Here is a 26,256-nt window from a genome sequence, read left to right on the forward strand (position 1 = left end):
AAAACTGATTTATACACGATATTGTTTAAGAACATACATACATTTTTAGGACTTAATTATAGAGATGCTTCGCTTATAACAATGTACTTTGTTGTCCTAGGAATCAGTATTCCAAAAATCAGACCAATCGGATAATTTTATCACATAAAAATTTAATGTTAAAAAAGTTAAAAAGCAACATGTTTAAAATGGACGTACGGACTTTCTAGTAACGATTATAGAGTTGCTTCGCTTTCTAAATAACTCGTACTTAACTGTTATAGGAATCATAATGCAAAGTTTGAAATCGATAGGACAATTATAACATGCCTAAATTAACGAAAAGAGGTATCCGTTACGTACGGACTGACCCTAATTATAGAAAAGCTTCGCTTTTAAAAACACATGTCTGTTATCTTTATATTAACAAGTTTTTTGGGGGGAAGGGCAGGGTATGAATACGAAAAATGGGATCTAAAAAGGTTTTATTTAAAAATAAAAAGATTTGTAAAAAAAAAAATGTTTTGCTTTATTTAAAACATAAATTAATATTAGACAACTTTCAATTTGAATTTTATACATTAATTTGTAAATTATGTAGATCTATAAACTTGTTCTCTTATTAGCTGGCTTAAATTAAAACTTTGGACTTATCATAGGAGAGAGTTAATTATACTTTAAATGTAAAAACGTTTGAAGGTTGATAATATCATAAAATAATTGTAGCAAGGCTACTCAATAAACAAACTTGAATTTATGGTCAATATTATGATTTATGACTTTCTTATAAATTTTTAGCAATTCAAAAACAATTATGATAGAAATATCGCTGCCCGTAGCCTATATAAACATAATAGCATCATTTTTAACTAAATTATCAAATCAAATATACATAAAAAAATATGAAACATTAAAATAAAATGACTAAAAAACTTATATTATTACAATAAAATAATCTAAAAACGATATTTAAGACCTCTGTTGGATAATAATAAAACTAAATGTAGGAATTGACCATTTCAATTATATAGATGCAGATCTAGATAGCAACTTATTATTTTTTTCAGGGGTGTGCCAATTCTCTATAATATAATATTAGGTAGTTTCCCTCATGATGCGTATGAACAAACAGATCTATAGTATAGATGTACTAGCGACTTTGCCCGTAGCCTCTAGGGGCTTTGCCCCAAGAGGTATAATTACATCTTCTATTACTTACCCAGCAGAACAGATCGCAAATTTTCGCATCTACCCAGCAGGAAAACATTTTCTCGATTAAATAACGAATTCGCAAAATTCGTAAAAAAAATAGTCTAATGTGTTCTCAAGAAAATTACTACTGGTGCTGCTCATAGTCTAATGTGTTCTCAAGAAAATTCTTTTTTTTTTATTTTTTTGGGGGGGGTTTAAATTTTTTTTTTGGGGGGGTTGGGGGTGTCCCACCCCTCAAGAAAATAGCTTAAAACCACCACAGGACCGATAGGTAGATACCCTGAAGAGTAGAATCCGATCGGTTCAGTGGTTACCGAGATCTTAAGGGACAGACATCGTTCTATTTTGTATTATAGATATACATATAACTACCTCCCTCCCCTTTTTCATGACTTTTTTTCGTCTACAACCAAATTCTTTTCTGCTATTCAGCTGTGTTAATATAATCGACATCATTGGTTGATTTTCAATGACCCAATTAAGAGTCGGCAAAAGGACACTGCAATTGGGAGATACAGTTATTTAACCCTTCCCCCTCTAGTGTTTTTTACTTTTGAACACCAAAAGAACTTGTCAAGTTTAGGTTAGATCAAATAAAATTCATAAGACCCCGCAAGAATAGAACCCATGTTTTTTTCAGTTGTGCACTGAAGTACCAGGGACGTTCAAGCTTTTTATTTTCAGGGGTTTCAAAGGTTGAGGGAGATAATCTAATGTATTTTTTAATAAAGTTTCAACAGAGGTAAAATGAGTGGTTTTAAAGTTTGATGGGGGTAAACAGTAAACACCCCTTTACCCTCACCTTGGACACTTAGGTTAAGTGTCTAATTGATAAGTTGTTTCTATATAACTACATTTTTCATTAAAATAATATTAATCCCTGAAATACAAGTTTTAGGAATTATATGAAACAACCAAAATAAAAAATAGCTAAAGTTTATCGCATCGTATTATAAACAGCTTTCCACGATTAGTAAAATAAAAAGTTATAAGATTATATACAGTTTTGTCGTCCCTTTGGGCTAAAACACTAGGTATTAATTTTATGATTTTTATTTTATTTTTCATAGACAATTGTCTGTAATAAGATCCTATACATGCTTTTTCAGGCTGAGAACCGTTTCTAATCCAGCGGATTATAATCGGCTTTGAAACCACTGGAAAAGTGTTTCATGATCATTGTAAGCGGCGGCTAGTAAAAAATTAAAGAAAGAGAATGTTTCATATAACGCATATGAACAAATTTTTGGAGAAAATAAAAGTTAGTTAGGTTAAGTAAAGGTAAGAAAATCTCTGTGGGTTATGGCCTTGCAGGCTAAGAGCCTTTTTAGGGCTAAAAAGAAATGTATTTTTTTGTAAGTATAGAAATATGATTAAGGAAAGATGGGTAGGGGGTCTGTGATCCATATTAATAGGTTTGAGTGAAAGCACCAAAGGAGTATTATATACTGGTTTAGTAAAAACTCTTATATTTTGACCAGTGCTATATGGTAATGGATATAGAATACATGGATATATTGAGAAGGGAATATTTGCGGTCAATTTAGATTGCTAATATGGATCTCATTTTTTGGTCAGTTCATTAGGGGAGGGGATGGGTTGCAATGGGTGGATTGGGGTTATCATTATTCTAGCCAGCTGAAAGTATCACTTAATTAGAGTTCATTAAAATCTGGTGCAACATCCAAATAATTATATATCGGTTGCAGTGGTGGATAATTTTCCATTGTTTTTTTTTATGTGTTTGACTGTCATTTAATGTTTAACAATGGATATAGATCAATTCATGTTGCTGGTAATAATATGGATCTCATTTATTGGTCGGTTCATTCACATATTAGGAGGGGAGGTAATGGAGTAATGGGGTTGGTATGGGGGGTATCGTTATTTCATCCAGCCACTTTATTAGAGCACATGATAATCTGGTGTAAGATAATATGTCGAATGCATCGGTGAATATTTTTCTTTTGACAAATTGACAAACCTATTAAATAATGTAATTTGTAAGTATAGGCAAAATTTAAGCAATTTTAAAACTTTAAATAAAAGTGTGGAGTTTCTAGAATAGTTTGTTGTTCTAATGGATTTAATATTACTTGGATCTCATGTTATCATCTATAATACAAAGTAGCTTGATGTCTGTCTGTCCGTCCGTCTGAAGCTTAAGATCTCGGTAACCACTAAACCGATTGGATTCTACTCTTCAGGGTATATACCTATCGGTCCTGTGGTGGTTTTAAGCTATTTTCTTTGGGGGTGGGACACCCCCAACCCCCCCAAAAATGAAAATTTACCCCCCCAAAAATTTTTTTTTTCTTGAGAACACATTAGACTATGAGCAGCACCAGTAGTAATTTTCTTGAGAACACATTAGACCATTTTTTACGAATTTTGCGAAATCGTTATTTAAACGAGAAAATGTTTTCCTGCTGGGTAGGTGCGAAAATTTGCGATCCGTTCTGCTGGGTAAGTAATAGAAGATGTAATTATACCTCTTGGGGCAAAGCCCCTAGAGGCTAGGGGCGAAGCCGCTAGTGTTGTGCAATAAAGTAAAACTTGTAGCTGGCTAAAATAACGACCTATCACTTCCACCCCTTTTACCCCCTTCCCTCCTCTCCGACTGGATGCACGAACTGACTAAAATAAGTGATTGATTTCCACGATAGCAAGCTAAATTAACGACAATTTTTTCCCTGTCATAATATCCATGTATATTTATATTCTATATCCATTATTGAGTTCTTAGAGAAGATTTGTTGAAGAGAACCAACATGAAAAAACAAAACAAGAAAAAGTAAAAAAAATTTTTTTTTTGGGGGGGGATAATGGGGTGGTGGGACTATCCCCTAAACCTTCCCAGGACCTACAAGAAGCTCCAATGTAAAGCAGAACCGTATGGGGCAAAGAGGTGAATTTGCGTATCGTTTTTTAGCCTTCTGCAAGTATTACTTTATCAGAGAACATAATAATCTTTGCAACATCCAAGAAATAATATAACAAATATTTTATGCGAAAAATTAAATGATTTTTTTCCAGAGGGGTCCAACATGAAAATCAAAATAGGAAGGGTGGAGCCCACAGCAGAAACTTTGAAAACCCTAAATCTTGTTTTTTTTTAAGAGTAGCCTCTCTATAGTATTGCATGTATGACCATCTGTAGTACGTTAATGTCCGTTTAAAATGTAGGAATTTTTTAATAGAAAAAAGGCAATGCATGAAATGAATTAATGTCCCCACTAATTATGAAAACCCAACTTTTTTTTGATATTTAGTTTTTTTTTTACTTTACTTCCTAACAATTTTAATTGACTAATGTCAGAACGTGTAAATAAATTAGGAATAAAGATAATTTAGAAGTCAATTGTCCTATCTCTCTCTTTCTTTTTTTCTCCTTATTTTTTGTTCAGTCTCTCTTTCTGTCTGTCTATTTATCTCCCTCCCTCTTTCTCTCTCTCTCTCTCTCTCTCTCTCTCTCTCTTTATTTCTCTCAGCCTCTCCTTCTGTCTGTCTATTTATCTCTATCTTCTCCAATTATCAATCTTTCTATCTTTCTCCTTATTTTTCGTTCAGTCTGTCTATCTCTATCTCTCTCTTCTCCAATTATCAATATCTTTATCTTTCTCACTCTCTTTATGTATTCTTCTCTTTTTGTCTATCTCTTTATCTTTCTATCTTTAATTTTTATGTTCTAAAAATAACTCCTTTTCTCTATATATCTATCTCTCTCTCACTATCTTTCTGTCTAATTTTTATCTATGTTCTACAAATAACGTAAGTTAAGGGAGAAGACAGAAAAATTGATATACAGGGCGTTTAAAAAAAACTGCGTTTTCCGGTTTTGGGAAACAACCAGTAGGAGTATGAAAAAAATAATTATATATTCTTATTCTCTATAAAATTATGGATTAATTTTATAAAAGGTGTTTATTGATTACTCTAAAAACAACGGCGCATTTTAGAGTTGATTAATTCTAAAAAGCATGAATGATAATTTTTTCGGTCAGTTTTTAAGGCTTTTTATATTGTTTTATAAAAAAATACTATTCCTATCTGTCTAAAATGATAAACAAACATATTTTATTTTCATTTCAATTTTTATTTAACTTATTTACAGGTTTACTAAAACATAAAACGCATTTTTTTATCATAGACAAAATATCACAAATATCATATCAAATGCTTTGTTATTATCAAGACAGGACTATTTTTCAAAGCATTTTCCACCCATATCAATGCACTTATCAGCTCGTGTTTGAATATCCAACACTGCTCTAGAACACATTGCAGGATCAAGCTGCCTAACCTCTCGTTCTATAGCTGCCTGCAACTCATCCAGGTTAGTAGGTTTGGGATAATAAACTCTGGATTTTAAATAGCCCCACAGAAAGAAGTCACATGGATTAAGGTCAGGTGACCTTGGTGGCCATTCACGATCAGCTCCTTTGCTTACAAGCCGACCCCCAAACTGGCGGCTCAGGTAAGCTATATTCCTCCTCTCTGTATGGCATGGAGCTCCATCCTGTTTCCAGGTAAGGTTGGCCAGATTGCCACCATTGGATTCTCTAATCTCAGGTAACACATGATATTGCAATAGTGAATGGTATCGTGGAGCATTCATTGTTTCATTTCGGTAAAATCTTAGACCAAACAGTCCAGACATTCGAATGCCACAAAAAACATGCAATTTTTGGGAAACAAACCGCTCATGTGCAAGGTTTTCTGGCCGCCCTCGTCGTTTTGAAGAGTACATGCGGACATTCTGCGAATTAACATGCCCATTTAAATCAAAATAGGCTTCGTCTGAGAACAACATGTTTCTCATCTCTTGAACAGATTTTCTCTCAATCCATTCACTGAAACTAACACGTCTAGGAAAATCTGTGTCCAATAACCGCTGGGTTCTAACAGCTTTATAAGGATGATATTCTATTTCCTTAGCAATTCTGTGCCAGCTTGCTGGACTAATTCCAAGTCTGTTTCGACGGCATGAATTTATTGGAGAATGGTCACGTCCAATGTTTTTTAATTCTTTTTTAGAATCCGCATCCATCAAACGGCGAGCTCTTCGCTTGTTTCTCTCTGTCACTGCTGTGCGCTTACAGCCACTAAAAGTGCGCCCTGGAGATTTCTTACTGTTACAATTATGCATAGTCCAATTAGATAATTGTTTCTTCATAATATTTCTCACTGTATTTTTTGATGGTGGTCGCGATGTAGGAAATCTTTCCATATATCCTTGTAGAAGATCTGGCCAAAAGTTTTTTTCCCTTTCACTTAATTTAGATTATTCAAGCAAAAGAAAAGTCCTTTGTTCTGGAGTAAACTGTTCACGTATCACTGTTGATAGTTTTAAGATGTAATCAAAACTGAATATAATATTATATCCCCCCCCCCCCCCTTCCAACACTATATATTAAGGGCCTAATGTTACACAATTCCGGTCAAACTTTAAAATCTCCGACCACTTTTGGCATCTAATTGAACTGGAACTACTTAACGGACATTTATAATCCACCCCTCCCCCCTTCAAATATGGATCAAATGTTTAATTTTTACGGTCAAACCATAAATCTCAAGTGCATACATCAACAATTAAGCTATTAATTTGTAGGTTGCACTTTTAAGTAAATAAAACAAACTGCTGTAACTTTTTTGTTTTTAAAGATAACTTCTTGGGATAAAAAGTATTTTAATTTTAATGTTATAATCTGAAATACTATAAAGAGTTAGTCACCTAAAGTTTGTTCAACCAAGAGAAACAAGAAATATTGCAATTTGTAAGGATCTAAAAAGCGTTTTTCAGAGAAAAAAAGGGAAATAATGACAAAAAATTAAACATGCACTTTCATTTAACCATTTACCATATTATTAATGGGATTTTAAAACTTTTTTCTCAAAAATTTACAAGTTATTTCAATCAAATTGATATATCAAACTTAACATCAAGCATTTTTCTCCTACATGTACCTATCAGAAAAGCCGTATTTTTAGAGATATTAAAAAACACCTTAAGCAAATCTGGTGTACATTTTTACATAGAATATGGACCTATAATCATTTTTTTCATACTCCTACTGGTTGTGTCCCAAAAACGGAAAACGCAGTTTTTTTTGAAACGCCCTGTATTATCCTCCAATAAAAACAAAAAAAACAAAAAAAAATGAAAAACAAAATAACCTATTCTGTAGATTAATTCATTTATTAAAAGCTGTTAAAACTACCAGTTTGTAACCAACCAACAAATCAAAATTTACTTAGAGTACCCAAAGTTTTTAGGCCAACGAATAAGAGAACGTGTTTATAAAACTTTGGGTACCAACATAAATTTTTGTCTAATGTCTATTCCGTCCTTCCTCTCCGTTGAATGCTGTCATCCTTGTTAAACAGAATGAATAGTTGTTGATAAGAAGAATGAAAATAGATTTTTTAACAAGGACAATTACAACCATACAAGTAGGGCAGCTCAAAAAGAATAATAATAGTAACCTGTACTACATTTCGTTAAACATTAGAATAATATTGGAGAGTTGATTATATCGGGGGAGGTTGGGGACATTGGACTATTTATTACACTAGTACCGAAAGTTTTAATCACATTTTCTTATTCGTTGGCTCAACAACTTTGGGGACTTTGATTGGTTGGGTCATTAAGTTGAGTGTCCAAATATTTCAACCACTAATTGTAATTATAGTAGGAAAAATTTTGTGTATAATGATTTGGGATGTACATCAATTTATCGGCCATTGTCTTATCCCTTAAGATCCCTTATTATATATGTTTAATTTAACAACTTGCCTTAAACCCAATAGAACAATCATCCAACTTATAGCAGACAACCTACAATTTGATTGCATCACTTTTATCTGAAAGTCCTAATTTTGGTTATGAAATATGCCTTTTTTGGGCCAAGGCATTCCTCTATTTTTAGATAATGTTGTGCAGATTATATAGCTTTAGTAGGTATAATTTTAACGTCTTTAGCTTTACGTTGTTCACGATATTCTTATACTAAAGTAACAGGATGTTTGTTTGTCTGTGTGTTTGTACCGAAGGATCTTTACAGGGTAGATTCTCATAGGTCCTGGGAAGGTTTATAACTATTTTGGGGGAGAGTACCACCACCGTCCCAAGAGAAATCACCCCTAAAGAAAGACTTGAACGAAACATAAACCAATTATTTCTCTAATTAAATATTTTAAATAAAAAAACATTCAAAGTGCCACTAGAGGCCTCTAGGGGCGTAGCCGTTAGTATATTCATAAAGAGGGAAAGATTTTTTTTTCAACTACACAACCGTAAATACTATAACTTATCATTGTATTAATACACTGTTAGATTTTGTGCTTGTGTTTTATCAACCAATTCTTAAGGAGAATATTTTTTCGAAGGGTAGAAAAAAGTAGCCTTAAACCACACCGAAACCTAAGTAAAGCTCTCTTAAAATAATGAACCTAATTGGTTCAGCAGTTATCGAAATTTTAAGCTACAGACAAAAAACTTCTTCTTAAAATAATATACACTGACAGGGATCTTAATGGATAAGACATATATCCACAATGATGATAAAGAAAAACACCCCTTAATGCTAGATTAAAATTATGCATTCAAAAGATTGTACACTACAAGTTTGGAACAAACCAATTTAAAGTATCCAAAGATTTTAGCCATCGTCGGTCTAAAAGTTTGGGTACCAGTGTAATTTACACTCCAAAGTCCCCTCCTTCCCTTCTAATAAGTTAGTAATTTCAACTTTATATAATATCTTATTGTCGACAAAAAATATTAAAATAAATAGTCAACATTAGAGTAAAACATTAGAGGGGGAAGCTGGGTTAAATAACATCGCAACGTCCTTGTGCCGACTCTTAATTGGGTCATTGAAAATCAACCAATGGTGTAGATAATATTAACGCAATATTAAGTAGCAGAATGCAATTTGATATCAGATGAAAAAGGTCATTGAAAAGGGAGGGAGGTAGTTATTTGTATAATATATATACATCTTGTATATACAATAGATCTCAACGTTTTAGTCAACATTAGATTTATATTTAACAGGGATTACACTATATTGTTGTTTTGTTTTGAAGTAAGAAAATGGTCATATATTATTTTCTTTCAAAAAAACAATACTCCCAAAAATTTAGCAGGGAGTGAGAGGACATTGGACTGGTACCCAAAAGTTGGCTTAAAAAGTTTGGGTACTTTTCTGAAATCTCGATAAGTTGTTTCCATGAAACAATGTATAAACTTTTCAACAAATGATTCTAATCTAACCAAGGACTAACTTTGTTGATCATCATTTAGGATGTACAATGTACATTAATTATCATCCATTGTCTTATCCCTTAAAATCCCTTGGAAAAAGAAAAATGTTTTCCTCTTTAATCATGCGTTATTCTATTCTTAAATTTATAGGTTGTTTTTAGAGGAAGAAATTAGTTCCAATTATATTTTTTCGGGTATGGTCCCTTGAGTGGCAACGCCTCTTGAGGGGAGTTTCGTCGTTTTTTCACAGTAGCTTTTCCCCTATTTCTAGTTCCTAGCGGGGCAATCACATAACCCAACTTAACATAACATAACCTAAAATATAAAATATACAAAAGCTGCTGTGAAAGCTACGACAAAACGCCCTTTAAGAGGCGTTGCCAAGAAATTGACTATACCCTATTTTTCTTGTCAACAAGGATTACAATATTTTAAATTACTAAGGATAATATCATAGATTGGCGGAATCACCACAAAAAATAGTTGTCACAATTGATTTATCATTATTTGGATCTTACACCAGATAATCATTTACTCTAAAAAAGTGAAACTTGTTGCTGGCTAAAATAACGATCTCCTTCTCCCATGTAATCCCCTTTGATCCAATTCTTCCCCTCCTTTAAGTTATGAAGGAACTGGCCAATAAATGATGTCCATGTTAGCAACCTAAACTTACGACAATTTTTCCCCTGTCATAATATCCACGTATATTCTATATGAAAACAGTAAAAGTGTCTGACTATGACGTCAGAAAAAATTAACAACTAACCAATGTGAGGCCGTTTGCTTGTTATTTATCGCATCGTATTATAGACAGTTTACCATGGATATTAAAACTACTGGTAAATCTGGTATTTTATGTTTTACTAGCGGCTTTGCCCCTAGCCTCTAGGGGCTATGACTCAAGAGGTGATCAAAAAAAATTTTGGTGAAATTCGTAAAAGGACCAAGGAAACATTCAGCAAAAAAATGGGGGGGTTGGTGGTGTCCCACCTCCAAGAAAATAGCCTAAAACCACCGCAGGAACAGTAGGTATATTCCCTGAAGAGTAGAATCCAATCGGTTCAGTGGTTACCGAGATCTTAAGGGACGGACACACGGACAGACAGACGGACAGACGGACAGACAGACGGACAGACAGACGGACAGACAGACAGACAGACAGACAGACAGACGGACGGACAGACATCATTCTACTTTGTATTATAGATATTTCTTTATCTTCGTGGAAAATTGTCTGTAATACGATGTTATACATAATTTTTCAGTATTGCTGAGAACTGGTTCTAATCCAGCATATATTAATCGGTTTCGAAGCCCTACTGGAAAAAAAAAATTTATTGAATTCAACTATCCTTTTTTTTTGAAAAATATTAATTTAATTTTACGGAAGCATTTTACATACACGGTGTTTCAAAAAAAAACTGCGTTGTATATTTGACAATATATATATTTAGCTTTTTTTTTAAAAAGCTGTTTTTACATTAAAACACAAATATATATTAGCGATATTGTTTTTTCTGTGTGCGTAGAAGCTGTTGATAGTTACTATAAAAAATGACGCCATGCAATACAAATGACCAATGATAGGCCAATACAAATTAAATTGTTAATGGTAGGCGAGTATACATTTTAAGTGACCAATGGTAGACCATTAAGACGTCATTAAAAAGCTTCTAATGCGTAGCTAGAATTCCATACTCTGTTTGTTTATAAGTTTTGCTTAAAAAAAACTAGCGGCTACGCCCCTAGCGTCTAGGGACTCTGTATTCGAAGGGGAAACGATGGAAAGAAAAAAACATAATACTATCACTAAACCTAAATCTAAAAATTAAATAACCTAAAACCATCCCAGGGCCTTAGATAATCTTCCTATAAAATACTGAGCTTAATCGGTAACCTAAGCTACGCACAAAAAAAAAACTTACTACTTTATATGGTATAACTATTTTAACTGCAGCATAAAAACACCCTTGTTTAAAAAGGCTTCTTTTATTTTTAACAGTTTTGGGCTAAATATGTAAATTACTTTTAAAGTGTTTGTAAATTGACCATTTTCATGGATGGGGGATAATGTTATCTATCGTATTTATTCGAATCCGGTGGATAGGATCTGGTTCTCATTCATACGAAAAAACTATGTCTAGCATCGTGTTATATCCAGCTTTCTACGAATATAAAAATGTACAATCAAAAGATTAAAACCAGTTTTTTTTAGACCGTGCCTTCGGCCCCTCGGGGCTAAAAAACTGGTTTTAATCTTATAATTGTACATTCTATATCCGCGGAAAGCTGTTTATAATACGATGCGAGAAATAACTATTATCGAATTAGATGCAGCTTTCTGCGAATATGAAAAAACAATTATGAGATGCCTCCAAAAGCCTACAAAAAAAAAAAAAAAATAATGAAGTTGTTTAAAGAAAGCATTTTTATGTAAGAATTAAATATGTTAATAGCTATAAATATTTCCTTAATCTGTAAGAAGCTTCACTGCAAAGGAGAACCATATTTGATCAGCAGTTATAGAAAACCTTCGGTACTGACAGACACATAGACAGCATTCCTGTTACTTATATATAAAGATACTTATGTCGATTTAATGAATTCTAAATAGTCGATGATGATATCTGATAATATTATTTGTTACTTTCCCTTTTTCAAGAAGACAATGGGCTGTTGGTTACACTAGTCCCCAAAGTTTTAAATAACATTGTCTAATTTGTTGGCCTAATAACTTTGGAGACTTTAGTAAACTTTGATTGGTTGATTCATTTGGTTTAGTATTAGAACGTTTTAATAAATTTTGATCTACAAAAGAGGAAATTTTTTGTATCATCATTGGGGATGTACATCAATTTATCGGCCATTGTCGTATCCCTTAGATCCCTGGTTGCAGTAAAAATAATTTATTATCATAACTTTGGTGGTCAAATTAAATGTTAGACTCAGGGATTTTAGGGGATAAGACAATTGATGATAAGTTTTTGTATATTCCCAATATTGATCAACAACAATACCCCTACTTAAGATTTAAACTATTATCTGAAACGTTTAGACACTCAATATAAAAATAATCCAATATTGGGGGGTAGAGGGGTGATTACTCCCCTTTTACTTTGTAACCCTATATTTTACCCCTCTAAAATTTTGAAAACCATGCACACCCCCTGACACCCCAGTCCCACTCCTTCAACCCCCCCCCTGACACCCCCACTATTGCACGTCTTTGCCAATAAAATAAGGAAGTGCTTAACAATTTATTGTAACTGTTCATATAATTTGATAATTGTTTATATAGATTCGAAGCTGTTCTATAATTAGGGTATAACCCATTACCCCTACATGAAAAAATACCCGTAACTAATTGACTTTTGCTTATTAGACTCGTCCTATCAATTTTATGCTTTGAAGATTCTTGTAACAATCAGGTATTACCTGAGAATCTCTAGAATGTCCGATCGTAATTTTTAAATGTTTTGTCTTTTCATCTAGAGAAAGGTGATTCCCAGGGCGATATTAGATACTGTTATTAGCGTAGCATATCTATAATTACGTATTAAGACTTTGGGAAAAGTCCCTTTCGTGGCAATGCCCCTTAAGGGGCGATTCGTCGTATTTTTAAAATGGCTTTTTATAGGTTGTTTTAGTTAATGTTATATTCGGTTACGTGATTGCCTACAGGGTTAAGCAATTTGCCCCCCCCCCCCGCAGGGGCTAGAAATAGGAGAAAAGCTACCGTGAAAAATACGAAGAATCGCCCCTTAATTAGAATCTTTACTACAGATTTAAAGGGATAAGACAATAGTCATTTAATTGTTGTACCCAAATAACCCCTTCAGTAGATTACAATTAGTGGTTGAAGCGTTTGGACAGTCAACTTAATGAACCAACCAATCAAAATTTAATCAAGTCCCCAAAGTTAGTAAGCCAACGAATAATTGAAAACGTGTAGTGTAAAAAACAGCCAAATGTCCCCTTCCTACCTGCCAAAATTCCTACTTAAAGTGCTGCGCTACTATAGATATGAATGTTATTTTTTTTTAACAAAACAAGGAAGACAACATTCATAAATAGTAAAGCACAAAAAAGTCATGGATGAACAAACGAACAGAGTTAATCCTAGAACACATGTATGTACAGTGGTCATAAAAAAGCGAGAGAGACAAAGAAAGATGGATGTTTAAAACAGAAAATCACGAAACCTAAAAAAACTTGTCATGTCTTTTGTAAAATGACCGACGCGACAGACAAACGTACCAAATGATTTGTATACAATTGATGCTCTATAAATAGGGACGTCTCTATAAAATCATCAGTCTACCTTAAATAGCAGCCTAGAAAATCACATAACTCTATATAGCCTAACAGACTGACAAACAAATTGAATTATAGAGAAGCTTTGCTACTTATATAAATATATTAAGGAATTTCGCACCTACATAAAACATGAAATAATACTAAAACTTAAAATATACAATTTTTAAAAGCGAAGCATTTCTTTAATTAGGGTTTGTCCGTCCGTTAATTTAGGCATGTTAGAATTGTCCTATCGATTTCAAACTTTGCATGGTAAATCCTATAGTAGTTAGGTACGATTTTGAAAGCGAAGCAACTCTATAATCGTTACCAGAATGTACGTACGTCCATTTTAAACATGTTGATTTTTATCATTTTAACAACAAATTTTTTATGTGATTTAATTATCCGATTAATCTGATTTTTTGAATACTGATTAAAATGACAACAAAGTACAATGTTGTAGGCGAACATCTCTATAATCAAGTCTAAAAATGTAAGTATGTCCTTAAACATTATCCTTATTCTAGGCAGTTTTTCAAGAAAATTTTGTGTCGACTTTTATAGATTTATATTTTAATTATTTATTTCTACAAGTGTTAATATTCGTTTGTCCTACCATTTCAGAGCTTCGCTCTTATGGATGTTGTCATCCTTGTTATCAAAATGTTCTTTATTTACTTATTTAATTTACATTACAACACATACAGGAATCTAATTAAGGATAGGACAAAGGCCGATAAATTTATGTACATCCCAAATGTTGATACACAAAATTACCCATTCTGTAGATTACAATTATTTGGTTGAAATATATGGACACTAAATCTAAAGAACTAAAAGTTTGCAAAGTTGTTAGGCCAACAAAAAAAGAATACGTTATTGTAAAACTTTAGGGACTAGTGTGATAAACAGCCTAATGTCACCTCCTTCCCTTTATACATCACTAGGGGCTACGCCCGTAGAGGCCTCTAGTGGCACTTTAGATGTTTTTATTTGTTAAAGTCTCTACATTACTTCTTTATTTTACGATAATTCTCTTTATGTTACGTTGAAGTATCCCATATATTTTTAAAATTTTCGATTTTTTTGTCATTTCTCTTGGGAGGATGGTGGTACCCTCCCCCAAAATAGTTATAAACCTTCCCAGAAACCATGAGAATCTACCCTATTAAGGAGAACCCAATCGGTTCAGCGGTTAGCGAGATCATTCGGTACAGAAACACGGACAGACACACAGACAAACAAACATCCTGTTACTTTAGTACCTAATGTTTTCTATACAAGATATATCATTCACTGGCTTTGGGTACTTATATTAAATCTGGATTGGATTATGTATCCATACTTTTCGACCATTAATTCTAATCTTAATAAGATGTGTCCCTTGCATTTGGGAGAGTAAAGACAGTAAAATAGCCTAAAACCACCCAAAGACTTGAATTTAATACCAAAATAACACAAAACCATTCTTGGATCTATTTAAAGCTTCCCTAAAATATAGAATAGAATCCAAATGGTTCAGTGGTTAGCGAGATATTAATAAACAAACAAAAACCTTTATTTCATAAGATAAGTGGTTTAAATTACATTAGGTCAGGTTAATTTAGGTCATACTTGGTAATAGTTGGTCCCGCAGGTTTAAGCCCAGCAGGGATCTTAAGGGATAAGAAAATGGAAGATATAATGATATACATCCCAAATTATGAAAACCCCTTCAAATAAGATAACATGATTATAATACTTTGGGTACTAGTGTAATTTACATTCCAATTTCTCTTCAATCCCATATTGTGAGAGTAAGATAGATAGAAAGATAGTTAGATATATAGATATAAAATCACTGAGAAAGATTGGTAAAGCCGTATACGAGATTCTTTTAAACACCTGTAAATGCAACTAACAATATTAATTACATCAAGATTATAATAAACTGACCAAGCTTACTTTGCTTGATTCACTTCACTAAGAGATGCGATTGATAATGAAGATTTTTTTCTTTGAAATATATTTCGTTATGGAGCAGCAGTAGTTACTAATTTATAAATGTTACTAGTGGCTTCGCCCCTAGCCTCTAGGGGCTTTGCCCCAAGAGGTATAATTACATCTTCTATTACTTACCCAGCAGAACGGATCACAAATTTTCGCACCTACCCAGCAGGAAAACATTTTGCGATTAAATTCGCGAAATTCGTAAAATTCGTAAATTTCGTAAAATTCGTAAAATTCGTAAAATTCGTAAAATTCATAAAATTCGTAAAATTTGTAAAAAAAAAAAAAATTAATATTTATTGTTTTTAGTGAGAGAATGTTGCTATTCTTTCATTCAAAATAAATGCTGGAATAAAAAATATTTTTTAACAAAGGACCTAGGAAATCTTCAGCAAATAAAAAAAAAAAAAAAAAAAAAAATGGGGGGGGGATTTTTTTGTTTTTGGGGGGGTTGGGGGTGTCCCACCCCCCAAGAAAATAGCTTAAAACCACCGCAGGACCAATAGGTATATACCCTGAAGAGTAGAATCTGATCGGTTCAGTGGTTACCGAGAACATAAGCTTCAGATGGACAGACAGACGGACGGACGGACGGACGGACAGACATCATTCTACTTTGTATTATAGATGGTTGAGATAGATTTATAACTGTTAAAAAAGATTATAATAATTTTTTTTCAGAGCATTAAAAATCTTCCAAAACTTCCGCCAATCGGAGTGGGCTATTTTTACACTTTCTACATGTAGTTTAAAATTTACCGCTAGATGGCACTAAACAATCTTTTTATTGCAACGATTTTTCATAAGAAGTAACCTTAAGGTAATATCATATCTTTCTTTAAATAAAACATAAAGTTTTATATATTCTATGTCAAAGACAGACGATAAATTTGTAATTTTTTTTAAAGCAACATATAACATTGTTATATGTAGATATATAATTGGGATAAATCCATGATTATCTAAAAATATTTTAAAGTTATTCATATCTTGGCCATAATCATTGGAATCTTTTTATGAACACTAGATAGGTCCCCGGTTGCGTCCATAGTATCTAGAGACATTCGAATGGATACAAAAAGGGCTGAAAAATAGCCTAAAACCATACGACGACATTTTTAATAATAATAAATTAGCCTATAACCATCTAAATGGTTAGTGAGATTCTTCACTATAGACAAAAAAGCTTACTACATTATAAAATAGGATAGTAGGGGTGTTATTTATAATTGGGGGATCATATCAAATACCTTCCTTGATTTTGGTTTAAGCGGGGCAGCAATACTGGTAGTCAATCATTTTATATGTATATTACTAGCGGTTACGCCCCTGGCCTACAGGCCTCTAGTATCACTTGTGGAGGGTGGAGTCGAATTTGATAACCCAATTTCTTATATTAAAAGAAAAAGTAAAAAATTTTTTTTTAGGGTGGACTCCCTCCCATTTTTAATTTTAGAAAATTTTTTTTGGGGGTGTAATTTTTTCTAGGGAGGGTTGTGGTATCCTCTCCCGAAAAAGTTGTAAAACTTCCTAGGACGCAGTTCCCTCAGTTCAAACAATAACAAGGCATTTACAGTAAATTTGAGATAACTAATGTGCGATTGCTCTTCATATATAAAATGAGTAAGAAAATGTAGAGTTACTTATTGCTAGTGGATATACATAACAAGAGTCGATTAAAAAATACTCTAAGACATATATTCAATTTTATATCTACTTAAATAAATTCTTATAAATTTATTTTAAAATTCATAAGATATAATTTATTTCAAATAAAAAAAAAAACAATTTAGTAATATTATTTTGTTGTATTTAAAACAGTAAAAATTTATAGCTATTCATTACAAAAAGTTACGCCTAGCGGCTTTTATTTAAACTAAAAAGAATTTTAAAATTTTTTCCTTTTTAGACGATATTGATTCGACAATTTTACACTTTAAAAATTTGAAGATTTTTTCCTAGGATAATTACATTTGAAACATTTTTTTTATATTTTAAGTTTTTATCCTTATACTAAAGTAACAGGATGTTTGTCTGTCTGTGTATCTGTCTGTGTGTCTGTCTGTGTGTCTGTCTGTGTGTCTGTCTGTGTGTCTGTCTGTGTGTCTATCTGTGTGTCTGTACCAAAGGATCTCGCTAACCGCTGAACCGATCAGGTTCTCCTTAACAGGGTAGATTCTCATATGTCCTGGGAAGGTTTTTAACTATTTTGGGGGAGGGTACTACCACCTTCCCAAAAGAAATGACATAAAAATTGAAAATTTTCTTAAAATCTGGGAGACTTCAACGTAACATTAAGAGGCATCCGTAACATAAAGAATTATCGTAGACTTTAACAAACAAAAACATTAAAAGTGGCACTAGAGGCCTCTAGGGGCGTATCCGCTAGTAAAATGATATGGATCATGGAAAGAAAACGAAGTAGCAGGTTTTGTCATATTTAAACTTAAATTGAAAAAGGGGAAGGGTCGACTTTTCCCCTCTCACCTTAAGTGTCCCTAGAGGCCCTTATGGGGGCGTAGTCGCTAGTGAAACGTAAAGTATAGTGAATTACACAGAAGCTTTACTATCGATGATAAAAAGAGTATAAATAGAACAAGGATGACAACATCTATAAGTAGCGAAGCATAAAAATTCATGGATTGACACTAGAAATTATCAATTAAAAGTTATATGACTGGCAGACTGACATACAGAGTATCTATAATACAAAGTAGCTCTCTCCGTCTGAAGCTTAATATCTCAGTAACCACTTAACCAATCGGATTCTACTCTTCAGGGTATATACCTATTGGTCCTGTGGTGGTTTTTAGCTATTTTCTTGGGAGGTGGGACACCCTCAACCCCCCAAAAATGAAAATTCCCCCCCCAAAATTTTTTTGGAGTACTGATTCCTGTTACATTATGGTACAATATTATAAGCTAAGCATCTCTATAATCAAGTCCTAAAAATGTCAGTACGTCCTTAAACAGAATTCTTTATTTAAGAAGTTTTGCAACAAATTTACATATAATTTTGTCAAAACTTTATATTTTGTATATTCAGTTCTGACACTCTTCAAGAGTTAATGTTCGTTTGTCTTACCGTTTTAGAGCTTCGCTTTTATGTATGTTGTCATCCTTATTTTTTTTTTAAAGAGAGGGTTTATCGTCGGTTTAATTAATTTACAACCCTTCTTTCCCCTCAAATTTCCCAGCTACCGTGCTATTAATCGGGGTAAAGTGTTCAAGGATGGAGGGGACAATGGGCTGTTTATTACAATAGTTCTCAAAGTTTTATAATAACGTTTCTTATACCTTTGCTTAACAACTTTGGGGACTTTTATTGAATTTTGATTGGTTTGTTCATTAAGTTGCGAGTCCAAACGTTTTAACCAATAAATGAAATCAAAAGAAAAATTAGTTAATTTTGTATAATCATTACGGATGTAAATTAATTTATTGGTCATTGTCTTATACCTCAAATCTCTGGGGATATTTATATTGTTTTAGTTAATTGTCCCTTTTCTCCCTGCGCCACTAGCATCTAGGGGAAGGGAGGAGCAGAAAAATAGACTAAAACCACTCCAAGACTAAAATCTAAAAGTAAAACTGAAAAAACATCCTATGGGAAGCTTATTAAAATTCAGAATGTAGTAACTATTCGAAAGTCAAGAAAGTGTCAAGAAATCGGTAAACTGACGTGCGAAGCGCGCAAGTTTTATAAAAAGTCCCCCTTAATTTAAGAGGTGTGTGTGGCCTTTCTTCTGCACACATCTGATTAGTTTTTAGTGATTATTGTCCCTCTCCAACCCAAGCTCTAATTTCTAGTAAAATTGAGTGTTATAGATAAAAAGATATTGTTTTGCCCCCAAGTTATGTCGACAAAAGATGATAGAAAAAGTATAAAAAACGGAGCATCTACAAATTGGATTGACAAAAACTTAAAAAGAGTTTTAATATTCACATAAGATTTTACAAAAATTTAATCATTAATTTTACTTAAACATGAAATTGTAGCCTCCAAAAATTTCTATGCCTTAGATATGTTTTTTACCCCTTCCCCCCCCCAAAAAAAAAAAAATCTATATTTAGAGGTGGGGAGATTTCTAGGGTTGGCGTTGGCTACCACACCAGGAGACGTCCAAGGAGGGGGTGATTATCCCACCCCCACCAAACGAATTTGAAAGCTTGGACGTCCTTGGGTCATCACACATTCAATTTTAATAGCAATATTTGGAAGGGAGTCAATAATTTATTGAATAAGAACTATAGCTTCGTGTGCTTCCTGAAAAAGCCTTGAGGAATATCATCAGATACTTTGGTCCGTTTCAAAATAACTTGTTCCTAGTTCTCAAAAACCTCTAAAAGTTGGCCAATTCTCAAAAAAACCTAAAAATGTTCTTTTAGTAATTTCTAAGGATCCTCCCGCCCTGGATTTTATGGTAAAGTTTCTTACTTTCGGCCCTAAATACATGCATTTTTTTAGTTGCACTTAGATAAAATTTGCTTAGTTTACATTCGCTAGAGGATTTTTACTTATAACGTTGGAAAATAAATATTAATATACCATACCTGCCAAACTAACCTAACTATTCGGTGATCCAGTATTATATTTTAAAGTTATAGGATGTATATCTGTATGGCTGCCTGTCTGTATAACTGTAAATATGACTTTCTGACCGTTAGTCTATCATAACAAGTGGAACACGACGGACGGGCGTTACTAAGTTTTAACTGTGGAGAAGCTTCGCTTCTAACCCCAATAACACAGAGGCAATATTCACAAGTTTATCTGTACACATTTTTAAATTCAATATCTACAGATTAGAATTGGGATGGGTTAAATACGATAATAATTGGATCTTTACCTTTGTATGTTTTGGGGGACGGAATCAATCTATAATACAAAGAAGAACGAAGTCTGTTTGTCTGTCTGTCTGTTTGTACCGAAGGATCTCGCTAACCACTGAACCGATCGGGTTCTCCTTAACAGGGTAGTTCTCATAGGTCCCGGGAAGGATTATAACTATTTGTGGAGGGAAATAATATTCTCCTTACCCCCAAACTATTAGAAAGGGAGGAAGATTAAAAAGTTAAAAACAGACATACTTTCTGATACTTTTAAGTTACCAAACTTTGCATAAAAAGCCTTACAATTGCCCCCCCCCCCCAAAAAAAAAACCCCCCAACAAATCGAGGTCAAGTATTTGGCTTAATTTAAATTACAAATTAAAATGCACATGTCCAATATATTTTTTTTATTGAAAACATAATTAATCAGATATCTATAATACAAAGTAGAACGATATCTGTCTGTCCTTCTGCATGTCTGTCCGTCTGAAGCTTAAGATCTCAGTAACCACTGCACCGATTGGGCTCTACTAATCAGGGAATATACATACTGGTTCTGTGATGGTTTTAAGCTATTTCCTTGGGGGGGATTGACACCCCTAACACCCCCCCCAAAAAAAAAAAATTTGAGGGAGGGTACCACCAATTTCCCAAAAGAAATTGTCCATCTAAATTTATACATAAAATAGCCTAAAATCAACCCGGAACATTATCTAGCTTTCCTAAATTGGAGAACTGAAACGGTTCCTTGGTTAGTGAGATCTTAAAGGCAAACAAAGACTTATTATAAAATATAAAGCTTAAATCAAAACTAATAGAGATATTTAAAAATTATTCAAAAATTATCCATGTGACGTCATGAAAATGAGGGAGATGAGAGGAGAAGTGGGAAAGAAACCCCTAAAAAAGAGATGGAAAATCTTTCATGATTATGACGTCACATGGAGGATTTTTGACACCATTTTGGCATAATTTGAGCTTTGTCTACTTTAATACTTAGGGATAGAATGAGGAAGACGAAGTTTTATAGAAAACACATTGCGTGTTAAAATTGTATTCACGAAACCTTTCAAAATAAGAGATAATAATAAGAATAGTTATTTCTCGCATCGTATTTTCGTATGGATGAGAACCGGTTCCTATCCACCGGATTCGAATGAATACGAGAAATATCTTTAAAAGCGAAGATTTTCCACAAATCAATCCGTCCTTCCGTTCGAAACGTATTTCTCTAATAGTTAATTTAGACAATTTCAATTAAAATTCTTTTTCAAAATTTAAAACTTTGCAAGATGATTCTTGTAACAATGAGGCCTATCCTATCACTGTGATATTTGTCAGGGATCTTAAGGGAAAGGACTATGGAAGATAAATTGATTTACATTAGGTAAAATACAAAGTTACCCCTTAATTAAAGGTTGAAACATTTAAACACTCAACTTCATGAACTAACCAACCAAAATTCAATAATAGTCCCCAAAGTTGCTAAGCCAAAGAATAAGAAAATAATATCATAAAACTTTGGAGACTAGTGTAATAAACAACCCAATGTCCCCTCCCTCCCCTGTTTGTGACTTACCCTTACGAAAGCAGATTTTATACAAGATTAAAATTATAAAAACAAGGACAGTTATATTCATGTATATTCATTGGTAGAGCAGCCAAAACTTGCATTTTAAATTTGAAAGAAATTGTAGATTTTTTAAGGTTTAAAGAGAGAGAGAGAGAGAGAGAGAGAAAGAGATGGAGAGAGAGAGAGAGTGAAGAGAGAGATGGAGAGAGAGACAGAGAGAGAAAAAGAGAAGAGAAGAAGGATAGAGAGAGAGAGAGAGAGAGAGCGAGAGAGAGAGAGAGAGAGAGTGAAGAGAGAGATGGAGAGAGAGACAGCGAGAGAAAAAGAGAAGAGAAGAAGGATAGAGAGAGAGAGAGAGAGAGAGAGAGAGAAGGAGAGAGAGAGAGAGAGAGAGAGAGAAGAGAGAGAGAGAGAGAGAGAGAGAGAGAGAGAGAGAGAGAGAGAGAGAAAGGGAGAGAGAGAGATATAGAGACAGAGAGAAAGAGACAGAGAGAGAGAGAGAGAGAGAGAGAGAGAGAGAGAGAGTGAGAGAGAGAGAAAGAGAATGGAAATAAAATTTTATGCTGGTACCCAAAGTTTATAAACACGTTCTCTCAAAAACATTAAGTAATCCTAATTGGTTGGTTCTAACTAGCAGTGTCCAAACTTTTGAACTAGCAACTACCAATTTTAATCTACAGAAGGGGTTATTTTGTTTATTATTTATTTGGTATGTATAGCTGTTTATCGTCAATTGTCTTATCCCTTAAGATCCATGAGTTTATTACTGTTTTATAATTTACTAGCGGCTACGCCCCTAGAGGCCTCTAGTGGCACTTTAAATGTTTTTTTTGTTCTAGTCTATACGATACCTCTTTATGTTGCTATAAAGTCTCTCAAAGATTAAATTTTTTTCGATTTTTTTGTGGTTTCTCTTGGGAGAGTGGTGGTACCCTCCTCATAAATAGTTATAAACCTTCCCGGGACCTATGAGAAGCTACCCTGTTAAGGAAAACCCGCTCGGTCCAGAGAGATCCTTCGGTACAGACAGACACACAGACAAACACACATTCTGTTACTTTATTATAAGGATAAGCTCAATTTATTTTTTATCGGTATTGTAAGTAAATCATTAAAACTGATATAATTGTTCGATAACAAATAAAATTCTAAGCAATCTTTGATTTTAGATTTTTTAAAATCAGTCAATAAGCAAGAAAGATAATCTATTTTCGGACGGAGAAACGTACGGACAAACGAACATTGTTAATTATGGAAAATCTTTTAAATTTTCAAATTCTTTTGTGTTAGCATCATATAATCAACATATAATCTGCATAGAATTTATTATTGAATCCAGGAAAAAACATTAAGTAAAAATATGTTTATAAACAAGGATAACAGTATCCATAAAAACGAGACTGAATAAATCAGAAAAGAAATCGAGTATCGCTTAGAAGTCTTTAAAAATTCTGTTAATTTGTCATAAAATTACAGAAAGATCTTTACATAAAAGTAACAGGATGTCTCGGAGTCTTAACCGATATGGTTCTCCTTTACAATGTCTCAAAGGTCAATGACGTCCAAGCTTTTTAATTTTTTTTAGGGGGGGGGGGTAAAAATCTAAAATAAAAAATTTGGGGGTGCCTACCTTTATCCCCACTCTCTTGGAGGTCCCTGCCTCTAGGGGCGTAGCTTCTAGTATTTACATTTTGTAATCTTAGATGCTTATTACGCTCAAAATCATTCCAGTGTTAATACTTAAGATTTAGGTTAAACGGATGATTCCATTATAATTAATTTTTGACCAACACACCTTTATTATAAAATACCCTCGTTTTACAAGATTTTCTTTTATAGCCCTCATCCCCTATCTTAAAGGATTATAAAACTATGTAAATACAGTGAACCGTGGGCGTGCGAAGGGGGTGTTAACACCCCCCCCCCCAAGAAAAAATGTCTTCCCCCTTTGATAACTGCTCTTGTATCGCTTGTATCGCATCGTATTATAGACAGCTTTCCACGGATGTTAAAATTATCAAAATTAAAAGATTTAACCAGTTGATGATTTTTATTTTAATATTGTGGAAAATTGTATGTATTACATGATTTTTCAGTATGGCTCAAGGACTGGTTCTAATCCAGCGGATATTAATCCATTGTTCTATCCCTCAATCCAAAGAGCAAGAATTATATGTTTTAGCTTTGCTTCTCGTGAATGTTGCCATCCTTGTTTTTTTGGGTTAAAATACTTCTCCCTCCCCTAGCTGGTTATGAATATGTTTAAATAAGAGGGTGAAAGCATAAAAATCAACCCCTCCCCTTCCGTTTTAACCCCTTCACACACCCATAAAGAAAATTCCACCCCAAAAGAAAAAACAAAAATTCACCCCTTTGCTTCAATTGCATGTTTAAGCAATATAAGCCAAAACACACACACACACACACACGCACGCTTACACACATATACGGTCAGTGGGTTGATCTGTCTGGCCCCCATCTCTTACAATACAACACTTCCGCCCTCTACCCCTCCCCCTTCCCCCCCCCAAGGCAAGGGATAAAAAGGAGAGACCTAAAGGGGGCTGGGGATGCACACTGAGATGTTTATGCGCATACGCAAAAGTTTATATAAGCAAATTATAAAAATCTGCTAGCAATCAGAAAAGCAGTGATGTTTCTTTTTCACATTTTTTTTCTTTCATTCTCCTTACTTCCTTACGTCTTTTTCTCTCTTTTTTTTCTCATTCTTTCATTCTTTCTCTTTCTTACCTTCTTTCTTTCTCTTTGTTCTCTTTCTTTCTTTCTCTTTGTTCTCTTTCTTTTTTTCTCTCTCTTTCTTTTTCTTTCTCTTTTTTTCATTTTCTTTCATTTTCTTTCTTTTTCTTTCTTTCTCTTTCTTTCTTTTTCTTTCTCTTTTTTTCATTTTCTTTCTTTCTCTTTTTTTCTCTTTCTTTCTTTCTTTCTTTTTGTCTCTTTTTTCTCTCTCTATTCTATCTATTTTTCCCTCTCTATCTTGCTTCTTTTCTCTTTCTTTTCTTTCTATTCTATCCTTCTTTTCTTCCCCATTTATCTTTCCTCCTCTCTTTTCTCTTTATTTTTCACTTTTTGCTTTCCCCATTTCTATCTTTCTTTCTCTATTTCTTTCTTTCTCCTTCTTTATTTCTTTTTTTCTTTATGTGAACATTTTTTAATTTCAAACAGCTTTTGCAACGAACCTGAAATTCCTTTTTATAATGCGCGAAAATTTTTATTTGGCGGATTTATGATAACACCGCCATACATACACACACACACACTCTTACAGGTGGACGGATGGTTTGTTTGCTTTGAATATAATACTTCAGTTGGATTTTAAACGTTGGAGTGTCAAGGCATCATTTTACGTGATTTTTAAAGTTATATAAATATAAAACAAAATATATCAAAAGTTATACATTAAAAAGTGACATTTTTTAGTGATTATTGTTTTCTAAATTTTTACGAAAATTTACTATAACAGTGAAACAATGTTCGGAAAATTAACCAGAACTTTAAGAGGTAAGTTTTTTTTATAAAAAATTTACTTCAGCAAAACACGAATATACTTTGAATGGACTTAAAAACTTTCTGGTATTAGTTATATATAGAGATACTATGCTTTTTAAATTGTACATAATTGCTATATGAATCTTTATATGAAAACACTTTTAAAGGTGAATTTCAATATACTATAACAGATAGAAAAACGAAAATTAACAAGTATAAAACATAAGCGACTGTCAAAAATTGAATTTTGAATAGATTTAGGTTTATACATGATTGTCCAATGAATCATGAATCTAAATTTAATGTTGATAGGATAATAATTTAACACAAAAATATTTTTTAAAAGGCTAAAAATATCATATAAAATTATTGACTTTCTGGTAGTAAATTTAGAGTTTCTAAGTGTTCTAAATTGTACCTTATTGCTATATGAATCTTCATATGAAGATTTTTAAATTGGAAGCTCAACATATGACAAACGAACTTTAACAACTATCAAACAGTTAAAACATGATTATAGAGATGCTTCACTTATATTTACAATTGTCTTAGGAATCACCAATCCAAAATTAATATTATTATGATAATAATT

At 33.1% G+C, this 26,256-nt stretch overlaps 2 protein-coding genes across 4 annotated transcripts in view; both read left to right on the forward strand.

Moving 5' to 3' along the window:
• The first annotated feature begins 15,702 nt into the window (after window positions 1-15,702).
• Window positions 15,703-26,256, forward strand: part of LOC145305908 (voltage-dependent anion-selective channel-like) — a 326,720-nt gene continuing 316,166 nt past the window's right edge. Inside the window, exon 1 of one of the 2 annotated variants that reach the window (XM_080147775.1) lies at window positions 15,703-15,729. The gene's annotated coding sequence lies outside the window, so the exon portion shown is untranslated. The remainder of the gene's footprint in view (window positions 15,730-26,256) is intronic. The other variant, XM_080147776.1, reaches the window with a different exon arrangement.
• The window catches only part of sprt (PDZ domain-containing protein sprite), a 175,151-nt gene continuing 174,376 nt past the window's right edge, over window positions 25,482-26,256 (forward strand). For both annotated transcript variants that reach the window (XM_080147771.1, XM_080147772.1), the window contains exon 1: window positions 25,482-25,676. In XM_080147771.1, the coding sequence (XP_080003897.1) occupies window positions 25,646-25,676 (31 nt within the window). In that variant the 5' untranslated portion in view covers window positions 25,482-25,645. The remainder of the gene's footprint in view (window positions 25,677-26,256) is intronic.

This window comes from Acartia tonsa, chromosome 14, assembly GCF_053477335.1.
Source record: "Acartia tonsa isolate MP-2025a chromosome 14, ASM5347733v1, whole genome shotgun sequence".
NCBI classification, from domain to species: Eukaryota; Metazoa; Arthropoda; class Copepoda; order Calanoida; family Acartiidae; genus Acartia; species Acartia tonsa.